This window comes from Eubalaena glacialis, chromosome 10, assembly GCF_028564815.1.
Source record: "Eubalaena glacialis isolate mEubGla1 chromosome 10, mEubGla1.1.hap2.+ XY, whole genome shotgun sequence".
In the NCBI taxonomy this organism is placed as follows: Eukaryota; Metazoa; Chordata; class Mammalia; order Artiodactyla; family Balaenidae; genus Eubalaena; species Eubalaena glacialis.
Window position 1 is genome coordinate 25891119 of NC_083725.1, and position 26257 is coordinate 25917375.

The following is a 26257-nucleotide window of genomic DNA, read 5'->3' on the forward strand; positions in this document are numbered from 1 at the left end:
GCCAGCAGCTTCTGCACAAAGCAGGCCTGGCAACCAAGTGACTGAGGCAGGGGAGAGGGTGGGAACAGCCATGCCTACCAGGCCATCCACAATATTCAGCCCACCACAGTAGAAGGACCCACACAGTCCACATAGGGGGCACCTCAAGAGCATATAGCACTGGTGACGAGAGGTGAGTGTGCTGCTGGGACACATAAGACATTTTCTACAAAAGGCCACTTCTCCAAGGTTGGAAAACATAACCAACCTACCAAATATATAGAAATAAAAACAGCAAATTAGGCAAAATGAGGTGACAGAGAAATATCTTCCAAACAAAGGAACAAGATAAAACCCAAGAACTAAGTGAAGCAGAGATAAGCAATCTACCTGATAAAGAGTTCAAGGTAACGACTGTAAAGATTTTCAAAGAACGTGGTAGAAGATTGGATGAACAGATTGAGAAATTAGAAGTTTTTAACAAAGATTTAGAAAATACTAAGAAGGACCAAACAGATATGAAGAATACAATAACTAAAATAAGAAATACACTAGAAGGAATCTAATAGTAGCTTAGTTGATACACAGGAACAGATCAGCTAGCTGGAAACAGAGTAGTGGAAATCACTGAAGCTGAACAGAAAAAAAAGAAAAAAGAATAAAAAAATGAGGACAGTTTAAGAGACCTGTGTGACAACATCAAGCATACTAACATTCACATTATAGTGGTCCCAGAAGGAGAAAAGAGAAAGTGACAGAGAATATATTTGAAGATATAAGAGCTAAAAACTTCCCTAACCCAGGAAAGGAAATAGACATTCAGGTCAGAGGCAGGAGAGCTGGGAAGCCAATACTCAAGTTCCCAAAAAAATCTCTCATGGCAGGCTCTGGTGAGGTCACCTACAGGAAATTGCCTAGAAAACTATTCAGGTTAACATATTTCAACAAGGGTGTGGAAAAAATTTTTGTTTGTTTTTATGCAGGAAACAAAATAATTTAAAATACATGTATGTGTAAACATACATGGACATGTGTATGTGTGTATATATAGTGTGTATACATACACACACATATGTATGTATACATATGTATATTTATCTATGTATATACATACGTGGTGTGTATGTGTGTGTCCTAAAAAAGAGAAAACTATGGCTAAAAGTACCAGTACCAGTGAGAGAGGTATTCAAATGTACCATAAATTTATCCCTTTTCAGGAATTTGCTTCTACATCTCATAAATAAGCTCAGTCAATGTCTCAAGCAATGATAGTCAAATTCTGGAATAACTACATGACCCTGCACCTTCAGCCCTTCAAATGCAGTGGAAATTAGTTGGTGGTGAATGGAAATACTACTTGATTAAATAGGAAAGTGTCTGAAGTCTGACTTCAGGTCTAGCCTCAATTTGCCATTGTGAGCTGTGTGACTGTGGACAAGCTACTTTGTTTCTCTGAGGCTCTGCCCTCTCATTTGTAAGCTGAAGGGAATGGACTAGATATCTGGCTCTAAGATAAGGCTAGACACACGTTGTAAGGCAAAAAGGTTTTTTGTCTGACTCACCCTTCTCTTTAAGGTCTACATTAGGTCTGGGTGAAAGTGTTACCGTGCTTCTGGGCTGTTTTATGCCATGCTTGCAAATGTGTCCAAGAGCTGCCCCCAACTTTATCTTTGCAACTTATCTTCTACTCTCCCTAAACGGGGTCTACAGCCAACAAACCTGGACCACCTGCTGCTTGTGGCAGCTGGTCACACTTTCTCAGGCTTTGTTCTTAGGACCTTCTCCACCTGTTACATCCTCTGTCTCTTTCCTTCAACATCACCTCAGTGAAGCCTTCCCTGAATAGTCCCGTCACAAAACAGCTGTAGCATGTCACCAATCACATTTCTTCTTACAACTTAATTTTGTATGCATGACTTCATCTCGTTGCCAAGTGGTATGTTACTTTGGAGCAAAGGCCACCTCATATTCACTTCTGTATCACCCAGAACACCTCACGACAGGTACACAGTACCATGATGCAAAAATTATGAGAAAAAACTTTGAAGTCAGATAGGCCTGCATTCAAATATCTGTGTGCCCCTAGATGAGTTTCTTAACTTTGCTAAGCTTTCTTGCCCTGTGCTGTAAACGGGGTATTAATTCCTATTTTATTACAATTGTTATGAAGAGAAAATAAAAATTAAAATGTGGCATAGTACTGGAATTATCACTAGTACTAAACGCTTTCTAAATGAATCAGTGGACCAAGATATTAATCAAGTGTGAATGACTTATAAAACCCCATTTACATATTTTTTTGCTAATTGGAAGCCTTTATTTACCTAATCACAGTAGTAAAATATTGTTTTCCCCTTTACTGTTTCACAGCCAGGACTTGGGTACAAGTCTGTGTTATATCTCAGTTTCACCCATGGAGGTTTGAGTTTGGCAGATGGTTTCATTTCCTCTCTTCTGCCTAAGGAAGGAAAGTATGCAGCGAAGTCCATGGCCAAGAAACTGAGATCTTGAGGCTGAAATAGTTGGAAGGAATTATTTATATGGGGTGACTTATCCCCTTTATTAGAAAAATTCAAAATTAATAATGTTTTGATGACCTTAAAAGCATTTAATTTCAATAACTAAATCCTAGCAAAGGAAAAGATCTTAATACAAGTGTTAGGTCCTCTCTGTTATAAACAATAATTGAGTTGAAATTAATGAAATATATTAAACAAACTAAACTCTAAGCCTCAGTTCTATTTAGGGCTCAAAAAGTGTCCCCTCTTTTTCTGATCACACATAGACACACTTTCTTCTCAGTTTTATCCCTGTATTCTTTTAATGCAGATCATGGCTAAAGTCATATTGGGTGACTATGGGGTACTTATCCAATATTCCATATCTACTGTCAATTTAAAACACACCCTTCAGCTGGGTGTACTAATCCTGTAGCATTTATTTCTAATATCTTATGTAATGTTTTTTCTACTCCCTTAAGCTCTGAGTAGTTACACCATTAATATAGATGATGGTAGCAGGGAGTTAGAGAGAGAAGAGTATGGGTTCCATGTATCTTAAATGTGGATTAAAATCCATTTTTTCCCATACCTGGTTTCTTTAAGATTAACTTCACTTCTTCTGAGGCTGAACATGGCCTCAGAAGTTGCTCATTCTAGAGCAACTCAGAAGTTGACAGATTAATCACTCCATGGGCTTTTTAAATGATGCTGATTCTTCTCAGTGAAAGTCAACTCCTTATTCTACATAATGTATTTGCTGAGCTCAGGAATTAACACCTGATTTGTTCAAGTTATATTTATATAACCTCCTCTTTGGTTCGAATGAAAAGATTGCCAAATTGTGGGAATGGACTACAGAGAATAGAAGGCAATCTAAATTATCTGATAGTGTCTGTAATGCAGAATTTTTACTCCTTGCCCTCCTATCCCTCCAATTACCACAAACATTAACATATAATGAATACACACAAGTTATAACAATAAAAAGCATTAAAAACAAAAATTAAAGCCAAAAGCAATAATCAACTAAGGAGAAACAATGATTGAGTTTTGGGACTTCTCTGGTGGTCCAGTGGTAGAGAATTCGCCTTCCAATGCAGGGGACGTGGGTTCAATCCCTGGTTGGGGAACTAAGATCCCACATGCTGCTGGGCAACTAAGCCACACACCACAACTACTGAGCTTACGCACCACAACGGAATGCCGCAACTAAGAACCGATGCAGCCAAAATAATAATAATAATAATAACAAATAAATAAATAAATAAATATTTTAAAAAAATGATTGAGTTTCCTGTTATTATTTCAAAACCAATGGTCAATGAAAATCCTCAAGTTTCTCTCTTGATGTGTAATTTATTATGCTAGCTTCAGTTTCACACAGATTATCAATGTTAAGTAATATTTATAAAACAAATGTGCCAAGTTAAAAGAGAAAAATTTGTATCAGAACATATAACTGATAGGGATATGCCAATTCCATTACCCTTGGTGCTGCTCTGTGTGAAATTAGAGTGGTAGATTTTTCACTATATCAGTTTTAAATCATCAAATACAAATTAATTTAAAAATATAATCTCTATTAAACATACTGTTGCACCTATTCAATTTAACAAAAACTAACAGAAACAAATGCTACTATTTCTCCTAAAATGGCTGGTTTTGAGCTCACTCAAATTTTTCTAAAACAAAAACACTGAAGAAGAAATTCAGTAGTACAAGTCTTGGCACAAACTTCACCACTACCACCTCCCCTTTTACAAAAGGAGCTCCTGACTTCTAAGCTTCAGCTAACACTAAAGCTCTCTGTTAACACGATTCTACAGATAAAAAACACCACGTTTACACTCAAGGGGGATTTATAGATACCAATTTTTCATGAGTGTGTAAACAGATAGGTTAATGTCATGGCAACAAAAAGTGTATCGAGTTAAATACTTTGCTGGTAAATGACCTAGTGATTTTTCAAATACTATCTTTTTACACATCTGAGATAAACAGACTGAGGAGTATTCTGTATAATAAAACAAATGTTAATGCCTGTAAATGGTTTAATAGTGACCTTCTGAGAGGTTTTCACAAATCTAAGATTGAATTGTAAAACACCAGTAGCTACACCAAAACATAGTGAATCCCACCCAAAATGACCTAGATGCTCCAGAAATAACAATGCAATGAAAACCAGTGGGAAAAAGAAAATCTTAAATTGCAGCCACTGAAAGAATTAAATCACTTCCTAAAAGAAGTAAACCCACTAATTATTTTCTTAGAGAAAATAGCCAGAACAAGGGATGAGAATATGCAATATAGGTAGGCCACCATCTTGCAGGAAAGAAACTCAATATTCTAGAAAGTGTGTCTTATTTTCTAACTTTCAGGACCAAATTAACTTTATTTTGTCATGTTTTAATATAATGTAAAATTTCTCTGAGAACTTTATTTATAGAATTGTGAATGACAGTCAATACTCTTGAAAATAATTATAACTATAGGTCCAGCTAAATGGCTTTCAAAACAAAAAATGATCACTCTAAAACACACAAACATATATGGTACCCTATACAGCACAATCTTCAGGGAACCAAAAATTAATGCAGATTTAAGAGACATCACTGAGGCAGGAAAAGCAAAAGCTGAGAACATATATTTTTCACCAAAAACGAACATTTGAAAATGCCTGTATGGGTTGGCCAGCCAACCAAAATCTATATTTAAAATTACTTTTTTTTAGGAAAATGATTCTACACAAATTATATTGATTCCTTGACTACTAACGCCTCAAACCTGAACCTTAGGGCTTTAGAAACACAAGGCATCAAAGCGTGTCTGCCCCATGGTTTTGTGCCTATATTCTTTTATAATCTCTTGTAATCTCCTACTTGTAAGTGCTCTCTCTTAGCATCAGTATGGGTATAGAGTAGGCAGAGGAACCTTATGGCCAAATTGTTCTTAGCCAAAATACAGTGCTATTTTATGCAGTCCTAGAGAACTGGTTATAGGATCACAAATGGTGAACAGAAATATTATACTAATTGTTAAGGAAGTTTCTCCATTTCAGAGTGCTCATCCAGGAAACCATAAATACTTACCTCAGGAAGTGCTTCATTGTGCCTGTTTTGATTATCCAGGTGTTATACAAATGGTTCTCAAGTAATTGCTTCCAAATTTGCCTTTGTCAAAGTAAATGTAAGCTGTGGAAGAAATTAGATATATTTACTGTTAATGGGGCTGGAAACCCCAACCCCCAAATTTCTGCTTACCTTAGTAAGCAGATAAGGTGCTATGCACCCAGAACTTTACCAGCTGAACTGCCCACACAGCAATACAATTCAATGGATGGCAATTATAGCTAAAGCCTTTCACTTTATAATTACACAATTAGTCTCTCATTTCGAGTCACTTGCTGGAGAAATTGTTAGTTTCACGAGCAATCCCTTCAATAGTAAACTTTTCCTCTATTTTGGTTACTGTTCCTATATTTTGAAGAACAGTATTTGTATGAAAGATAAAAATGAAGAACCATTAAATTAACTATTCTGATTTCCAGATAGCAAATTGTCTTAAATCTGGCAGCCTCAACCTTCCAGAAGTACAACTCAAAAAATAACTAAAAGCAACTGGTAATGTCTCTAAGCTAAAAAAAAGCTGATAAAGAGCAAGTACTCCAAACAAATGAATGATATGCCCCCGGCCCCATTTTGGGGGGCTCCGTGAATAAAACAGTGAAATTACGTAATTGTTTAGCACATTTCAGTTTACAATATACTTTCACAAAATCCACTATATCAAGTTATTGGTCTTCCAACAAGGAAGGACACCAGAAGCTGCCTACAAAGCAGCAAATTGGTATGAGATGTGAAGAAACAGACTAGAAAAGAGAGAGTGGTTGGAAGCAAGAGCAGAATGAAGTTACCTCATGAGAGAGAGACAAACAGAATGCTAGCTCCAACAACAAGGTAAGGTACTAAATGTGTGGACAAATGGCTTACGGCAGAGACACAATTACCCACTAGAACAGCCCAGGGAATACGGAAACTCGGCCTAAACAAAAGACAGTCTTTTAGCTTTTTTAAAAAATTGAGGTATAGATGATTTACAATATTACATAAGTTTCAGATGTACAACATAGTGATTCACAATTTTTAAAGGTTATACTCCATTTATACTTATTGTAAAATATTGGATATATTCCCTGTTCTATACAATATATCCTTGTAGCTTATTTATTATATATATAGTAGTTTGTATCTCTTAATCCCCTACTTGTCTCTTGCCCCTCCCCCATCCCTCACCCCACTGGTAACCACTAGCTTGTTCTCTATATCTGTGAGTCTGTTTCTTTTTGCTATACTTACTAGATTTCTTTTTTAGCTTCCATGTATAAGTGATATCATGCATTATGTTATTCTCTGACTTATTTCACTTAGCATAATACCCTTCAAGTCCATCCATGTTGTTGCAAATGGCAAAATCTTGTTCTTTTTTATGGCTGCTATGATATTGGAGTGCATGTATCTTTTAGTGTTTTCATTTTTTTTGGAAACATACCCAGGAGTGGAATTGCTGGCTCATATGGTAGTAATATTTTTATTTTTTTGAGAAAGCGCTATACTGCTTTCCACACTGGATACACCAATTTACTTTCCCAACAGTGGACAAGATTTACCTTTTTTCCACACTCTCACCAGCATTTATTGTTTGTCAACTTTTTGATGATGGCCATTCTGACCAGTCTGAGGTGATACCTCATTGTAGTTTTGTATTTCATTAATAATTAGTGATGTTGAGCATCTTTTCATGTGCCTTTTGGACATCTGTATGTCTTCTACAGAGAAATGTCTATTTAGATCTTCTGCCCATTTTTGATTGGGCTGTTTGTTTTTTTGATATTGAGCTGCATGAGCATATTTTGGAGATTAATCCCTTGTCAGTCGCTTCATTTGCAAATATTTTCTCCAATTCTGTGGGATGTCTTTTGATTTTGTTTTTGCTTTCCTTTGCTGTGCAAAATTAGTTCCCCATTTGTTTATTTTGTTTTTATTTTCATTATTCTAGGAGGTGGATACAAAAAGATATTGCTGCAATTTATGTCGTAAAGTGTTTTGCCTATGTTTTCCTCTAAGAGTTTTATAGTATCTGGCCTTACATTTAGGTCTTTAATCCATTTTGAGTTTATTTTTGTGTATGGTGTTAGAGAATGTCCTAACATTCTTTTTCATTCTTTTGCATGTAGCTGTCCAGTTTTCCCAACACCACTTATTGAAGAGGCTGCCTTTTCTCCACTATATATTCTTACCTCCTTTGTCAATAGATTAATTGACCATAGGTGAGTGGGTTTATTTCTGGGCTTTCTATCCTGTTCCATTGATCTACATTTCTGTTTTTCTGCCAGTACCATACTGTCTTGATGACTGTAGCTTTGTAGTATAGTCTGAAGTCAGGGAGCCTGATTCTCCAGCTCTGTTTTTCTTTCTCAAGATTGCTTTGGCTATTTGGGGTCTTTTGTGTTTCCCTATAAATTAAAAAATTTTTTGTTCCAGTCCTGTGAAAAATGCCATTGGTAATTGAATAGGGATTGCATTAAATCTGTAGATTGCCTTGGGTAGTATAGTCATTTGACAGTATTCATTCTTCCAATCCAAGAACATGGTATGTCTTTCCATCTGTTTGTGTCATTTTTGATTTCTTTTTTTTTTAAATTAATTTATTTATTTTTGACTGTGTTGGGTCTTTGTTGCTGTGCACAGGCTTTCCCTAGTTGCAGTGAGTGGGGGCTACTCTTCGTTGTGGTGCACGGGTTTCTCATTGTGGTGGCTTTTCTTGCTGCAGAGCACGGACTCTAGGCATGCAGGCTTCAGTAATTGTGGCACACAAGCTCAGTAGTTGTGGCTTGTAGGCTTAGTTGCTCCATGGACTGTGGGATCTTCCCAGACCAGGGATTGAACCCATGTTCCCTGCATTGGCCACTGCGCCACCAGGGAAGTCCTCATCTTCAATTTCTTTCATCAGTGTCTTATAGTTTTCACAGTACAGGCCTTTTGCCTCCTTGGGTAGATTTATATCTAGGTATTTTATTCTTTTTGATGTGATGGTAAATGGGATTATTTCCTTAATTTCTCTTTCTTATCTTTCATTGTTAGTGTATAGAAATGCAACAGATTTCTGTGTATTAAGTTTGTATTCTGCAAATTTACTGAATTCATTCATGAGCTCTAGTAGTTTTCTGGTAGCATCTTTAGGATTTTCTATGTATAATATCATGTCATCTGCAAACCAAGTTGGTTTTACTTCTTCTTTCTAATTTGGATTCCTTTTATTTTTTTTCTTCTCTGATTGCCCTGGCTCGGACTTCCAAAACTATGTTGAATAAAAGTGGTGAGAGTGGACATCCTTGTCTTGTTCCTGGTCTTAGAGGAAATACTTTCAGCTTTTCACTGTTGAGTACGATGTCAGCTGTGGGTTTGTCATATACAGCCTTTATTATGTTGAGGTATGTTCCCTATATGCCCACTTTCTGGAGAGTTTTTATCATAAATGGGTGTTGAATATATACTGTTCATCTCTGTTTGTTTGTTCTTTAAAGCTTTTAGCTCTTTATTAAACATTTCCTGTATCCTTTCAGTCTGTGCCTCCATTCCTTTTCCGAGATCTTGGATCATCTTTATTATCATTACTCTGAATTCCTTTTCAAGTAGATTGCATATCTCTACTTCACTTAGCTGTTCTTCTGAGGTTTTATCTTGTTCCTTTGTCTGGAACATCTTTCTCTGCCATCTCATTTTGTCTAACTTTCTCTGTTTGTGGTCTCTGTTTTTCAGGCTGCAGGACTGTAGTTCCTTTTTCTTTTGGTGTCTGCCCCCTGGTGAGTGACACTGGTCTAGAAGGTGTGCAGGCTTCCTGGTGGGAGGAACTGGTGCCTGCCCACTGGTGGGTGGAGCTGGGTCTTATCCCTTTGGTGGGAAGGGCTGTGTCAAGGGGTGTGTTGAGAGCTGGCAGTGGGCTCAGAATGACTTTAGGCAGCCTGTCTGCTGATGGGTGGGGCTGTGTTCCCACCCTGTTGGTTGTTTGGCCTGAGCATCCCAGTACTGGAGCCTGCAGGCTATTGCATGGGGCCAGATCTTGTGCCAAAATGGTGTCCTCCAGGAGAGCCCACACCAATGAATATTCCCTGGGGCCTCTACCACCAGTGCCCTCACCCCCACAGTGAGCCATGACCACTCCTCATATGTCAGAAGACCCTCCAAGAAATGCAGATAGGTCTGGCCCAGGCTTCTATGGAGTCACTGCTTTGCTCTGGGTCCCAATGCATGTGAAGCCTTGTGTGTGACCTCCAAGAGTGGAGTCTCTGTTTCCCCCAGTTCTGTGGAGCTCCTGCATTCAAGCTCCACTGGCCTTCAACAGCAGATGTTTTGGAGGCTCCTCCACCTGATGCCAGACACCCAGGGTGAGGAGCATAACGTGGGGCTCACAACTCTCACTCCTGTGGGAGAACCTCTGCAATATAATTATTTTCTAGTTTGTGGGTCACCCATCTGGCAGGTATGGGATTTGATTATATTGCAAAAGCACCCCTCCTATCAGCTCATTGTGGCTTCTTCTTTGTCTTTGGGTGTAGAATATCTTTTTCGGTAGGTTCAAGTCTTTTTTGTTGATGGTTGTTCAGAAGTTAGTTGTGATTTTGTTTTTTTCATGAGAGGAGAGGAACTCAATTTCTTCTGCTCTGCCATCTTGTCTCTTGCCGCTCTCAATCATATGGTTTTTATTCTTCAATTTGTTAATGTGGTATATCGCACTGATTTGTTTGTGGATACTGAACCATCCTTGCATCCCTGGGATAAATTCCACTTGAGTACGGTAAATGATCCTTTTAGTGTACCGTTGGCTTCAATTTGCTAATATTTTGTTGAGGTTTTTGCATCTATGTTCATCAGTGATATTGGCCTGTAATTTTCTTTTTGTGTGATATCTTTGTCTAGTTTTGGTATCAGAGTGATGCTGGCCTCATCGAATGAGTGCAAAAGCATTTTTTCCTCTGCAATTTTTTGGAATAGTTTGAGAAGGATAGGTGTCAACTCTTCTCTAAATGTTTGGTAGAATTCACCTCTAAAGCCATCTGGTGGCTGGACTTTTGTTTGTTGGGAGTTTTGCCAGTATTTTCTTTAATACATAGCTATTTCTGTAAATATTTCATGCATGCTTGAAAAAAATTTCTACATGTCAACTTAAGATTGTGGTTGTTTCTGGGAAAAGAGGGAGTGTTTTAGGATCGGGGAGTGGGAAAATGGCCTTCACTTTTATGAATGTTTTATTTATTAAAAAGCAAAATAAAGAGGAAAAATGTGTTCATTTTGAGTGGTGGGAATGTATATTATTCTTTGTACATTTGGGTCTTTTAAAAACAAACCCAAATTTCAATTAAAAACTGTTAGTGCCCACCCAGAGCCCAGATCATGGTTTCAAATACATTCTCCAGTTAAAGGAACCAGTGCTCCTTGGAAAAATGGCTGATTCTAGTGTTTGGGCAGGAAATATACAAGGTAAGCCTGCTGTGTCTTCTTGTGCAAGAAAGTAAGGAAGTGCTCAAAAGACAAACAACTGGGGATATATCAAATAAACACAGGAGCTCCTGATGGTCAAAGCAGAACAATTTGAGTAACAAAATAAATAAAGTATTATTGGATAATAACTCAAAGTATAAAATAAATATCCATGACTCCATACTGATATAAATAAATGACTGAATACATAAATAAGTGTACATAAATCTTTCACACAAAAGAATTCCAAATAATTTCTGTAGATACTCTGCCCTCAAGGAGGTGGAGCATAACTCTTTACCCCTTAAATACAGGCTGGACATACAAGCATACCTTGTTTTATTGTGCTTCACTTTATTGTGAAGGTAGGAAAAGTTTCCACATGCTGGGAAGCCCCCTCACTGGCGGGGACAGGGGGAGCTTTGGAGCCTCAGAGGAAAGTGCAGCAACAGGGGTACGGAGGGCAAAGCAGAGAGAATCCTGTCCAGAGGATCAGTGTCGACCAGCACTCCCCAGCCTGAGATTTTTGTTTGCACACCAGGGCGGGTGGGGGCTAGGTGCTGAGGCTCAGGCTTTGGAAGTCAGACCCCAGGGAGAGGACTGGGATTGGCTGCATGAAGACAGCCTGAGGCGGCTAGTGTGCCACAGCTGAGGGAGTCCAGGAAGAAGTCTGGGCCTACCAGAGAGTAAGTGACCATTGTTGTGGGGTGCTCAAATAGAAGGATGGGCCCGCCATAGGAATTTCTTTCTCTGTGCGCTCACAGACAGCAGGGCACTGCCTAAGTGAGCTCCAGGTGGGTGCGAGCTGCGGCTGCTACCTCGGACCCCAGAGGTGGGCATGACGGCTACCACTGCCACCACTGCAACCAAGCATCCTGAGACCAAGCACAGGTCACTGCCCACACCTTCCTGGGAGCCTCTAAAGCCCTCCATTGCTAAGGGTCCTGCAATCCGGGACCAACTTCCCTAGGAGAGTGCACAGCATGCCTCAGGCTGTTGTAACTTCCTGCTGGCCTCTGCCACTGCAGGCACTCCCCGCAGAACCCAGTTGTGACTGCAATCCCTCCTTCTCCCCAGCCTGAGTGAGCCAGTGAACCCAAATCAGCTGCTGCTTTCTCACCCTCTTGCCTGGGGGGAGAACAGATGCCTGAGGGTGGCCCACATACCAAAACCACATGCTTTGGTTTTGGTGAGGCCAGAACAAAAGCTGAACTCCAGGAGTGGTGTGACCAAAGAAGAGGAAGGGAAATCTCTCTGTGCAGCTGCAGGAGTGGCTGATTAAATCCCCGCAATCGGCTTGGTAAACCCTGCATCTGTGGAATATCTGAAAAGATGAGCTTTCCCACAATTGAGGCTGTGGACGTTGGGGGCAAGTACACACAGGAGTTGGGCCAGGTCAGAATCTGAGCTGGCCCCACAGTGTCCACAGCAGGTCCAGAGACCTACCTAGAGTTTGCTTTCTGTTTTTGATTTGTTTTTGTTTTTTATTTTTGTTAGTTTAGTTTTTAGTGTTTGTTTTCATTTTTGGGTTCGTTTATTTGTTCAGTTGCTCTCTTCTTTTTTGTTTTCTCTCTTTGTGTGTGTGTGTGTGTGTGTGTGTGTGTGTGTGTGTGTGTCTGTGTTTGGTTTTGCTTTTACCATTAGTCTTGGGGTTTTGTTTGTTCAGTTTTTTTTTCCTTTCCTTCTGTGCCATGTGGCTTGCAGGGTCTTCGTGCTCTGGACAAGGTTTGGGCCTGAGTCTCTGAGGTGGGAGAGCCGAGTCCAGGATGTTGGACCAACAGAGAACTCCCAGTCCCAGGGAATATTAATCAGCAAGAGCTCTCCTAGAGGTCCCCATCTTAACATCAAGACCCGGCTCCACCTAACGCCCAGCAAACTCCAGTGCTGGAGGCCTCACACCAAACAACTAGCAAGACAGGAACACAACTCCACCCATTAGCAGAAAGGCTGCCTAAAGTCATACTAAGCTCACAAACACCACAAAACACACCACCAGACATGGCCCTGCCCATCAGAGGGACAAGATCCAGCTCCACCCACCAGAAGACAGGTACCAGTCCCCCCCTCCAGGAAGCCTACACAAGCTACTGGACCAAGCTCACCCACTGGGGGCAGACACCAGAAGAGGAACTATGATCCTGCAGCTTGCAGAAAGGAGACCCCAAACACAGTAAGTTAAACAAAATGAGAATACAGAGAAATATGCTGCAGATGATAGAGCAAGGTAAAAAACCATAAGCCCAAACAAATGACGAGGAAATAAGCAGTCTACCTGAGCAATGATAGTAAAGGTGATCCAAAATCTCAGAAACAGAAGGGAGAAAATACAAGAAACGTTTAACAAAGACCTAGAAGAACTAAAGAACAAACAGTGATGAACAACACAATAACTGAAATTAAAAATACTCTAGAAGGAATCAATAGCAGAATAACTGAGGCAGAAGAATGGATAAGTGAGCTGCAAGATAGAATGGTGGAAATAACTGCTGCAGAGCAGAATAAAGAACGAAAAGAATTGAGAACACTCTCAGAGACCTTTGGGACAACATTAAAAGCACCAACATTCGAATTATAGGGGTCCCAGAAGAAGAAGAGAAAGAGAAAGGGTCTGAGAAAATATTTGAAGAGATTATAGTTGAAAACTTCCCTAACATGGGAAAGGAAATAGTCAATCAAGTTCAGGAAGTGCAGAGAGTCCCATACAGGATAAAACCAAGGAGAAACATGCTGAAACACACGTTAATCAAACAATCAAAAACTAAATACAAAGAAAAAATATTAAAAGCAGCAAGGGAAAGCAACAAATAACATACAAGGGAATCCCCATAAGGTTATCAGAGGATTTTTCAGTAGAAACCCTGCAGGCCAGAAGGGAGTGGCAGGACACATTTAAAGTGATGAAAGGGAAAAACCTACAACTAAGATTACTCTACCCAGCAAGGATCTCATTCAGATTCAACAGAGAAATCAAAACCTTTACAGAAAAGCAAAAGCTAAGAGAATTCAGCACCACCAAACCAGCTCTACAACAAATGCTAAAGGAACTTCTCTAAGTGGAAAACACAAAAGAAGAAAAAGACCTACAAAACCAAATCCAAAAAAATTAAGAAAATGGTAATAGGAACATACATATTGATAATTACCTTAAATGTAAACGGATTAAATGCTCCAACCAAAAGGCACAGACTGGTTGAATGGATACAAAAACAAAAACCATATATATGCTGTCTACAAGAGACCCACTTCAGACCTAGGGACACATACAGACTGAAAGTGAGGGGATGGAAAAGGATATTCCATGCAAACATAAATCAAAAGAAAGCTGGAGTAGCAATACTCATATCAGATAAAATAGACTTTAAGATAAAGGCTGTTACAAGAGACAATGAAGGACACTACATAATGATTAAGGGATCAATCCAAGAAGATATAACAACTATAAATATATGTGCACCCAACATAGGAGCACCTCAATACATAAGGCAAATGTTAACAGTTATAAAAGGAGATATCGACAGTAACACAATAATAGTGGGGGACTTTAACACCTCATTTACACCAATGGACAGATCATCCAGACAGAAAATCAATAAGGAAACACAAGCTTTAAATGACACAATAAACCAGATAGATTTAATTGATATTTATAAGACATTCCATCTGAAAACAGAAGAATACACTTTCTTCTCAAGTGCACGTGTAATATTCTTCAGGGTAGATCACACGTTGGGTCACAAATCAAGCCTCGGTAAATTTAAGAAATAGGAAATTGTACCAAGCATCTTTTCCGACCACAATGCTATGAGATTAGAAATCAATTACAGGGAAAAAACTGTAAAAAACACAAACACATGGAGGCTAAACAATGTGCAACTAAATAACCAAGAGATCACTGAAGAAATCAAAGAGGAAATCAAACACTACCTAGAGACAAATGACAACTAAAACACAACAACACAAAACCTATGGGATGCAGCAAAAGCAGTCCTAAGAGGGAAGTTTAAAGCAATACAATCCTACCTCAAGAAACAAGAAAAATCTCAAATAAACAATCTAACCCTACACTTAAAACAACTAGAGAAAGAAGAAGAAGAACAACAACAAAACCCCCAAATTTAGTAGAAGGAAAGAAATCATAAAGATTAGAGCAGAAATAAATGAAATAGAAAAAAAGAAAACAACAGCAAAGATCAATAAAACTAAAATCTTGTTCTTTGAGAAGATAAACAAAATTGATAAACCTTTAGCCAGACTTATTAAGAAAAAGAGGGAGAGGACTCAAATCAATAAAGTTAGAAATGAAAATGGAGAACTTACAATGGACACCACAGAAATACATAGCATCATAAGAGACTACTACAAGCAACTATATGCCAATAAAATGGACAACCTGGAAAAAATGGACAAATTCTTAGAAAGGTATAATCTTCCAAGACTGAACCAGGAAGAAATAGTAAATATGAACAGACCAATCACAAGTAAGGAAATTGAAACAGTGATTAAAAATCTTCCCACAAACAAAAGTCCAGGACCACATGGCTTCACAGGTGAATTCTATCAAACATTTAGAGAAGAGCTGACACCCATCCTTCTCAAACTATTCCAAAAAATTGCAGAGGAAAAAATGATTCTGCAATCATTCGATGAGGCCAGCATCACCCTGAAACCAAAAGATATCACAAAAAAAGAAAATTACAGAGCAGTATCACTGATGAATATAGACACAAAAATTCTCAACAAAATACTAGCAAACAGAATCCAACAGCACATTAAAACGATCATACACCATGATCAGGTGGGATTTATCCCAGGGATGCAAGGATTCTTCAATATGTGCAAATCAATCAATGTGATACACCACATTAACAAACTGAAGAATAAAAACCATGTGATCATCTCAATAGATGCAGAAAAAGCTTTTGACAAAATTCAACACCCATTTATGATAAAAACTGTCCAGAAAGTGGGCATAGAGGGACACGACCTCAACATAATAAAGGCCATATATGAGAGACCCACAGCAAACATCATTCTCAATGGTGAAAAACTGACAGCATTTCCTCTAAGATCAGGAACAAGACAAGGATGCCTATTCTTGCCACCATTACTCAACACAGTTTTGGAAGTCTTAGCCATGGCAATCAGAGGAGAAAAAGTAAGAAAAGGAATACAAATTGGAAAAGAAGAAGTGAAACTGTCACTGTTTGCAGATGACATGATACTATACATAGAAAATCTTAAAGATGACACCAGAAAACTACTAGAACTAATCAATGAATTTGGTAAAGTTGCAGGATGCAAAATTAATGCACAGAAATCTCTTGCATTCCTATAAACTAACAACGAAAGATCAGAAAGAGAAATTATGGAAATATTCCCATTCACCATTGCAACTAAAAGAATGAAATACCTAGGAATAAACCTACCCAAGGAGGTAAAAGACCTGTACTCAGAAAACTATAAAACACTGATGAAAGAAATCAAAGATGACATAAACAGATGGAGAGATATACCATGTTCTTGGATTGGAAGAATCAATACTGTGAAAATAACTATACTACCTAAAGCAATCTATAGATTCAGTGCAATTCCTATCAAATTACCAATGGCATTTTTCACAGAACTAGAACAAAAATTCTTAAAATGTGTATGGAGACACAAAAGACCCCAAATAGCCAAAGCAATCTTGAGGAAAAAAGCAGAGTTGGAGGAATCAGGCTCTCTGACTTCAGACTATACTACAAAGCTACCGTAATCAAGACAATATGGTACTGGCACCAAAACAGAAATATAGATCAATGGAACAGGATAGAAAGCCCAGAGGTAAACCCATGCACCTATGGTCATCTAATCTATGACAAAGGAGGCAAGAATATACAATGGAGAAAAGACGGTCTCTTCAATAAATTGTGTGGGGAAAACTGGAGAGCTACAGGTAAAAGAATGAAATTAGAACACTCCCTAACACCACACACAGAAATAAACTCAAAATGGATTAAAGACCTAGATGTAAGACCTGACACTATAAAACTCTTAGAGGAAAACAGGCAAAACAATCTTTGACATAAATCACAGCAAGATCTTTTTTGACCCACCTTCTAGAGTAATGGAAATAAAAGCAAAAATAAATGGGACCTAATGAAACTTGAAAGCTTTTGTACAGCAAAGGAAACCATAAACAAGATGAAAAGACAACCCTCAGAATGGGAGAAAATATTTGCAAATGAATCAATGGACAAAGGATTAATCTCCAAAATATATAAACAGCTCATGCAGCTCAATATCAGAAAACAAATAACCCAATCCAAAAATGGGTGAAGACCTAAATAGGCATTTCTCCAAAGAAGACATACAGATGGCCAAGAGGCACATGAAAAAATGCTCAACATCACTAAGTTTTAGAGAAATGAATATCAAAACTACACTAAGGTATCACCTTCCACTGGTCAGAATGGCGTCATCCAAAAATCTACAAACAATAAATGCTGGAGCGGGTGTAGAGAAAAGGAAACCCTCTTGCACTGTTGGTGGGAATGTAAATTGATACAACCACCATGGAGAACAGTATGGAGGTTCCTTAAAAAAATAAAAATAGATTTACCATATGACACAGCAATCCCACTACTGGTCATATACCCAGAGAAAACCATAATTCAAAAAGACACATACACCCCAATGTTCATTGAAGCACTATTTACAACAGCCACGTCATGGAAGCTACCTCAATGTCCATCGACAGATGAATGGATAAAGATGTGGTACATATATACAATGGAATATTAGCCCTAAAAAGGAACGAAATTGGGTCATTTGTAGAGATGTGGATGGACCTAGAGACTGTCATACAGAGTGAAATAAGTCAGAAAGGGAAAAACAAGTATCATATATTAATGCGTATATGTGGAATCTAGAAAAATGGTACCTGTCTGCAAGGCAGAAATAGAGACACAAACGTAGAGAACAAATGTATGGACACCAAGGGGGAATGGGGAGTGGGATGAATTGGGAGATTGGGATTGACATATATACACTAAAACGTATAAAATAGATAACTAATGAGAACTTGCTGTATACCACAGGGAACTCCATTTCGCTGTACAGTAGAAACTAACACACCATTGTAAAACAATTATATCCCAATTTAAAAAGATAGGGAAATCTGAATAAGCATAGATTTTAGTTAAAAATTTGGTATCAATATCAGTCCATTAATTGTGACAAATGTATCATATTAATGTAAGATGTTAACAATAGAGGAGACTGTGTGCTAGTATAAGGAAACTTTCTGTAGTATTTTTGTAATGTTTCTGTAAACCTAAAACTATTCTAAAATTTAAAAAAATTATTACGATGTGTTAGTGCCTACTATGCTCTAGACACAGGGTTAGGCACTAGGGATACAGGGTGAACAAGAGGGGCATGAATTCCATCCTCCAGACCCAACAGTCTTGAGGAAGACAGAGGAGAAGATGATACACAAAAACAAATAGGTACTTAACCACAATATTACAAGTGGAAGTAGGTGCTGTGACAGTGAATGTGAGAGATGCTTACCTTAGATGTAGGGTTCTGGGGGTTCCCCAAGTAGCACATGCAAATTCCTAGAAGCAAGAAAATACATGATGTATAGAGGGGGAAACATTCAATATGACCTAGTGTGGTGCTCAATGAGAGGAACAGGTAAAAACAGGGATGGCAAAATACGGAAGGGCAAGAAGGGGTCAGATCATCAAAGGCTTTATGCAATATTAAAGACCTTTGCACCTTATCCCATGAGCAGTGAAGAACTATTGAAAATTATAGACGGGGATGTGACATAATCAGAGCTCTAGTTTTAAAAATGTAATCTCACTCTAGTATAGAGAATAAATTAGACTGTGGTGAAATTATAGGTAGGGGCATCATTTATAAGGTTACAATCATCTAGGCAACCATAATAATGGCAGGATAAAGCAAAAGACAGAGACAGAATGTTTTGGATTGGCGAGATATATAGAAGACAAAATCAATAGGACTTTTGTTGATTGATTGATTGGGGGGGTAGTTAATGAAGGAAAAGGAAGAGTCAAACATTATGCCCATGTTTATGGCTAGCAACTAGGTAGACAGTGTAATCTTTCACTAAGATATGGAATTCTGGAGATACAGATTTGGGGGTCTAGGTGTATTTGGGGATCTTTGGTTCATTATGAATTTTCAGGGTAAGTGGGAGTGTGGATATATAATACATGGATCTGAAGATCAGGAGAGAAATCCCAGTTAGAGACAAAGATTTGGGCTTCCTCAGCATATAGATGGTAATTAAAACCATAGCCCAGATGAAATACTAAATAAACAGCATATGCAACATTTGTTGGTCAAAACAATATTTTTTGTCATTAGGATAATATTAAATTAGAACTGTCATACTACTGAGGCAAAAAAGTAATGGAATACATTTCAGAAAGATTTTATCAAAATTAAAAAAAATTATCCTTAAATAGTTTAATTTCAGTTAGCTAGAAAACTGGTTTACCTAAAAAAAACTCTCTCATAATGATGTGGAATAAATGAAGTATTATAATACTCCAGCTTCCAGTCCTGTACATAGGGGTTCCTGAGTCTGTCCATTAAAACAAAACAAAACAAAAAATTTCTCGAATGTTTATGTGTCCAGCACTGTTCTGGTAATGCAACATAGTTTAATATGGCAAAGGATCTTTACTATTTACGGGAAATTTGGGCAAATATGGCAGAGAGTGTGCATGGTAGTTAAGAGCACAAGTTTTGGAGACAGAGAATTCATGTCTGAGGCTCTACCAATAGCCAAGTGGCTTTAGACAAATTGCTTAATCTCTCTGGGGTTCAGTTTTCTTCTCCTTAGATGGGGAGAGAAATCACAACTACCTCGTACGACTGTTCTAAGGATTGAATGAACCAAAGCATGTAAGGTGCTTAGCATAGTTAGATGTATATAATATGCAATCAATGAGTTGCTACTCATTTCTGGTATTATTATTTTCTCATTCTTATTATATCCTCCTCTAAAGTAAAAGATCATTTTGTCAAGTCAAGAATCACTTAGGAGACTGTTTAGATAAATTCTGGCAAATTGTGACCTGAACTGGGACACCAACAGTGGTGATGAAGAAGGTAGAATCAATTGGACTTGCTGGTTGGGTGGGACAGGTGAAGGGAACTAATAATTAGTTCTAATTATCTGTCCCCCAAACAGGAAACAAAGACAACAATTAGTTCTAATTATTTGCCCCCAAAGAGGAAACACCAAAAATGGCTTTGGGTGGTAGAAGAAAGCCTTTTGCAAATGCTATTTAACTCACTGCTCATTGGGTGCTCATCAAGTAACTTCTCTAAATGTTTTCCATAGAAAAGCAAAAAGAATTACCGCTTACTTTATTTTTAAATCTAGCTTTGTTTTAAAGGAGGCACACTCGTTAATGTCCTAATTACAGTTAACTAGAAAATCTATATAAAAGACAGGAACAAATCATAGTTGGTGTGCCATGTACGATACTCTGAGCCACTATTGATAAGCAAAGTCCTTTGAATTGTTTTTCCACGAGTGGTGCTGAGTTAATTTACTCCTTTGTAGCCAAAACAGCATTTCTCAAGTGGCTGGGCAAGGCCTAAACTCAGGAAGCATTTGAGTTTACTTTTTGTTTGCACAGCCCTCTAATAAAACAGTAGCCCTGATAGACTTCTCAAGTATTTTACACATCAGCCTGTTTTATGCACCAGACTTTAACTTGATGAAATATAAGTTACTTGTCTTGTTTATATCTGTCTCACTAATTGAAAAACACTTATATTAACTTTTTGTTTAATTCAGATTTATTGAGGTATTATTTACATATATTTCAACCTTTTTTGGTCAGACATTAGCTCCAAAGCCACCTGTTTCACAGCACACAAGGAGAACACGGAAACAGCTCTGGGTGCTATCCCTTCCCTATAACATCGTTTCTAACCCAGGGTGGATATCAGAATTACCTGCTATATTTTAAATATCTCCTATTGTTCTGAAATGATCTATTTCATGTTTCTTTTCCCTCTGGACTACATGCTCCTCCAGGGCATGAGGGAAGCCCCAGGGCCTCATACAGTGCCTGGTACATTCAGTGCTCAATACATATTTATTGAAATGAACTCTGCATCTTTCTCGAGAAATTCACTTCTTTAACAGCACTGTTCAATAACAGCACTAATAAAACAAACAAAAAATCTCCCCATTGGAAGAAAAAAAACCCTGTAGTTTTTTTTTTTTTAAACCAAAGTAAAGAATATAATCATAATCCTGGTTTCCTGACCCTTTCCCCTTATCTGCAGTAATTTCTCTCCATGTGTACAGGGATATTGTCCTGCCCTATTCTGAAGGGAAGGATCAAATGATTGTGCTCTGGACATCGACTGACACTTCAGTGCTGTGTGCAAGGTTACATGACCCTTGGGGCACAAGGAATGGTCTGTTGCTTCTGAAAATTCATCCTCTTACCTGGCATCAAGGAACTTGCCTTGCTTCTTATGAGCAAGAAGCCACCAAGGCTCTTTGTAAAGTACCACAGGGTGACCCTACCTCTTAGAAGCCAATTCATCTATTGAGCATTGCAGGGAATGAGAGACTCAACTACAGGGTAAAGAATTCCTTTCTTTAAGATCTGAATCCCTACATGAGATGGAAAAGGCTATTCGGTGGGCCAGAAAGTTCGTTCGGGATTTTCCGAATGAACGTTTTGCCCAATACAATACTTTTTACATAGTCCTTCAAATTCTAACTACTGTATGCCCTGTAACAACCAAAATGCTTGTGGACTCATAATGTTTATACATAAATAAAAGACAACCCACAAAGCAAATACTGTTCCATTGTTATAATTTGCCTAATTTGAAATGATAATGTTTTTATAAATGTTGTATACAGTACATTTAAAAATAAAATTTAATTTAAAAAATTTAGTCTCAGCTTAAGATTTTGTGAATAACAGCCAATATTTTCAAAGTGCTTACCATATGCCAGGCAATATTCTTTTTTTTCTTTAAGTTTATTTCCAGTTTACCATCATGGGCTGATGCTTTTTATTTTTATTTTTAACATCTTTATTGGAGTATAATTGCTTTACAATGGTGTATTAGTTTCTGCTTTATAAAAAAGTGAATCAGCTATACATATACATATATCCCCATAACTCCTCCCTCTTGCGTCTCCCTCCCACCCTCCCTATCCCACCCCTCTAGGTGGAGACAAAGCACCAAGCTGATCTCCCTGTGCCATGGAGCTGCTTCCCACTAGCTATCTATTTTACATTTGTAAAATGTAAATATCTATTTTACATTTTACATATAATCATTTTCACAATGTTGATTCTTCCAATCCAAGAACATGATATATCTTTCCATCTGTTTGTAACATCTTTGATTTCTTTCATCAGTGTCTATAGTTTTCTGCATACAGGCCTTTTGTCTCCTTAGGTAGGTTTATTCCTAGGTATTTTATTCTTTTTGTTGCAATGGTAAATGGGAGTGTTTCCTTCATTTCCTTTTCAGATTTTTCATCATTAGTGTATAGGAATGCAAGAGATTTCTGTGCATTAATTTTGTATCCTGCTACTTTACCAAATTCATTGATGAGCTCTAGTAGTTTTCTGGTAGCATCTTTAGGATTCTCTATGTATAGTATCATGTCGTCTGCAAACAGTGACAGTTTTACTTCTTCTTTTCTGAATTGGATTCCTTTTATTTCTTTTTCTTCTCTGATTGCTGTGGCTAAAACTTTCAAAACTATGTTGAATAACAGTGGTGAGAGTGGACAACCTTGTCTTGTTCCTGATCTTAGAGGAAATGTTTTCAGTTTCTCACCATTGAGAATGATGTTGGCTGTGGGTTTGTCATATATGACCTTTATTATGTTGAGGTAACTTCCCTCTATGCCTACTTTCTGGAGGGTTTTTATCACAAATGGGTGTTGAATTTTGTTGAAAGCTTTTTCTGTGTCTATTGACATGATCATATGGTTTTTATCCTTCAATTTGTTAATATGGTGTATCACATTGATTGATTAGGGTATATTGAAGAATCCTTGCATCCCTGGAAAAAACGCCACTTGAACATGGTGTATGATCCTTTTAATGTGCTGTTGGATTCTGTTTGCTAGTATTCTGTTGAGGATTTTTGCATCTATGTTCATCAGTGATATTGGCCTGTAGTTTTCCCTCTTTGTGACATCTTTGTCTGGCTCTGGTATCAGGGTGATGGTGGCCTCATAGAATGAGTTTGGGAGTGTTCCCCCCTCTGCTATATTTTGGAAGAGTTTGAGAAGGATGGGTGTTAGCTCTTCTCTAAATGTTTGATAGAATTCACCTGTGAAGCCATCTGGTCCTCAGCTTTTGTTTGTTGGAAAATTTTTAGTCAGTTTCAATTTCAGTGTTTGTGATTGGTCTGTTTATATTTTCTATTTCTTCCTGGTTCAGTCTCAGAAGGTTGTGCTTTTCTAAGAATTTGTCCATTTCTTCCAGGTTGGCCATTTTTTGGGCATATAGTTGCTTGTAGTAATCTCTCATGATCCTTTGTATTTCTGCAGTGTCAGTTGTTACTTCTCCTCTTTCATTTCTAATTCTATTGATTTGAGTCTTCTCCTTTTCTTGATGAGTCTGGCTAATGGTTTATCAATTTTGTTTATCTTCTCAAAGAACCAGCATTTAGTTTCCTTGATCTTTGCTATTATTTCCTTCATTTCTTTTTCATTTATTTCTGATCTGAACTTTATGCTTTCTTTCCTTTTGCTAACTTTGGGGTTTTTTTGTTCTTCTTTGTCTAATTGCTTTAGGTGTAAGGTTAGGTTGTTTTATTTAAGATGTTTCTTGTTCTTGAGGTAGGATTGTATTGCTATAAACTTCCCTCTTAGAACTGCTTTTGCTGCATCCCATAGGTTTTGGGTCGTCGTGTTTTCATTGTCATTTGTTTCTAGGTATTTTTTCATTTCCTCTTTGATTTCTTCAGTGATCTCTTGGTTATTCAGTAATGTATTGTTTAGCCTCCATGTGTTTCTACTTTTTACAGATTTTTTCCTGTAATTGATATCTAGTCTCATAGTGTTGTGGTCGGAAAAGATACTTGATATGATTTCAATTTTCTTAAATTTACCAAGGCTTGATTTGTGACCCAAGATATGATCTATCCTGGAGAATGTTCCATGAGCACTTGAGAAGAAAGTGTATTCTGTTGTTTTTGGATGGAATGTCCTATAAATATCAACTAAGTCCATCTTGTTTAATGTATCATTTAAAGCTTGTGTTCCCTTACTTATTTTCATTTTGGATGATCTGTCCAGTGGTGAAAATGGGGTGTTACAGGTCCCTAGTATGATTGTGTTACTGTCGATTTCCCCTTTTATGGCTGTTAGCATTTGCCTTATGTATGGAGCTGCTCCTATGTTGGATGCATAAATATTTACAATTGTTATATCTTCTTCTTGGTTTGATCCTTTGATCATTATGTAGTGTCCTTCTTTGTCCCTTGTAATAGTCTTTATTCTGAAGTATATTTTGTGTGATATGAAAATTGCTACTTCAGCTTTCTTTTGATTTCCATTTGCATGGAATATCTTTTCCTATCCCCTCACTTTCAGTCTGTATGTGTCCCTAGGTCTGAAGTGGGTCTCTTGTAAACTGCATATATATGGGTCCTGTTTTTGTAACCATTCAGCCCGTCTATGTCTTTTGGTTGGAGCATTTAATCCATTTACATTTAAGGTAGTTATCAATACGTGTGTTCCTATTACCATTTTCTTAATTGTTTTGGGTTTGTTATTGTAGGTCTTTTCCTTCTCTTGTGTTTCCTGCCTAGAGAAGTTCCTTTAGCATTTGTGGTAGAGCTGGTTTGGTGGTGCTGAATTCTCTTAGCTTTTGCTTGTCTGTAAAGGTTTTAATTTCTCCATCGAATCTGAATGAGATCCTTGCTGGGTAGAATAATTTTGGTTTTAGGTTCTTCCCTTTCATCAGTTTAAATATGTCCTGCCACTCCCTTCAGGCTTGCAGAGTTTCTGCTGAAAGTTCAACTGTTAACCTTATGGGGATTCCCTTGTATGTTATTTGTTGTTTTCCCTTGCTGCTTTTAATATGTTTTCGTGGTATTGAATTTTTGATAGTTTGATTAATATGTGTCTTGGCGTGTTTCTCCTTGGATTTATCCGGTATGGGACTCTCTGAGCTTCCTGGAGTTGATTGACTATTTCCTTTCCCATATTAGGGATGTTTTCAAGTATAATCTCTTCAAGTATTTTCTCAGTCCCTTTCTTTTTTTCTTCTTCTTCTGGGACTCCTATAATTCGAATGTTGGTGCGTTTAATGTTGTCCCAGAGGTCTGAGACTGTCCTCAATTCTTTTCATTCTTTTTTCTTTATTCTGCTCTGTGGTAGTTATTTCCATTATTTTATCTTCCAGGTCAGTTATCCGTTCTTCTGCTTCACTTATTCTGCTATTGATTCCTTTTAGAGAATTTTAAGTTTCATTTATTGTGTTGTTTTTCATCATTGTTTTTTGGTCTTTAGTTCTTCTAGGTCCTTGTTAATTATTTCTTGTATTTTCTCCATTCTATTTCCAAGATTTTGGATCATCTTTACTATCACTACTCTGAATTCTTTTTCAGGTGGACTGCCTATTTCCTCTTCATTTGTTTGGTCTGGTGGGTTTTTACCTTGCTCCTTCATCTGCTGCATATTTCTCTGTCTTCTCATTTTGCTTAACTTACTGTTTTTGTGGTCTCCTTTGTGCAGGCTGCAAGTTCATAGTTCCCGTTGTTTTTGGTGTCTGTCCCCATTGGCTAAGTTTAGTTCAGTGGCTTGTGTAGGCTTCCTGGTTAAGGGGACTGGTGGATGACACTGGATCGTGTCTTTCTGGTGGGCAGGACTGCATGCGGTGGTGTGTTTTGGGGTGTCTGTGACCTTATTATGATTTTCAGCAGCCTCTCTGCTAATGGGTGGGGTTGTGTTCCTGTCTTGGCATAGGTTGTCCAGCACTGTAGCTTGCTGGTCATTGAGTGGAGCTGGGTCTTAGCATTGAGATGTAGATCTCTGGGAGAGCTTTTGCCATTTGATTTTATGTGGAGCTGGGAGGCCTCTGGTGGACCAATGTTCTGAACTTGGCTCTCCCACCTCAGAGGCACAGGCCTGACACCCGGCCAAAGCACCAAGACCCTGTCAGCCACACAGCTCAGAAGAAAAGGGAGAAAAAGAAAGAAAGAAAGAAA

At 37.9% G+C, this 26257-nt stretch overlaps 2 protein-coding genes across 4 annotated transcripts in view; one reads left to right on the forward strand and one right to left on the reverse strand.

Moving 5' to 3' along the window:
- ALKBH8 (alkB homolog 8, tRNA methyltransferase) overlaps positions 1-26257 on the forward strand; it is a 253312-nt gene that overhangs the window by 106677 nt on the left and 120378 nt on the right. The window lies entirely within an intron of this gene.
- Positions 1-26257, reverse strand: part of ELMOD1 (ELMO domain containing 1) — a 101413-nt gene that overhangs the window by 57647 nt on the left and 17509 nt on the right. For 2 of the 3 annotated variants that reach the window (XM_061202585.1, XM_061202586.1), the window contains exons 3-4: positions 18572-18618; positions 5570-5671 (exon numbers count right to left, since the gene is read on the reverse strand). In XM_061202585.1, the coding sequence (XP_061058568.1) occupies positions 5570-5586 (17 nt within the window). In that variant the 5' untranslated portion in view covers positions 5587-5671; positions 18572-18618. The remainder of the gene's footprint in view (positions 1-5569; positions 5672-18571; positions 18619-26257) is intronic. The other variant, XM_061202587.1, reaches the window with a different exon arrangement.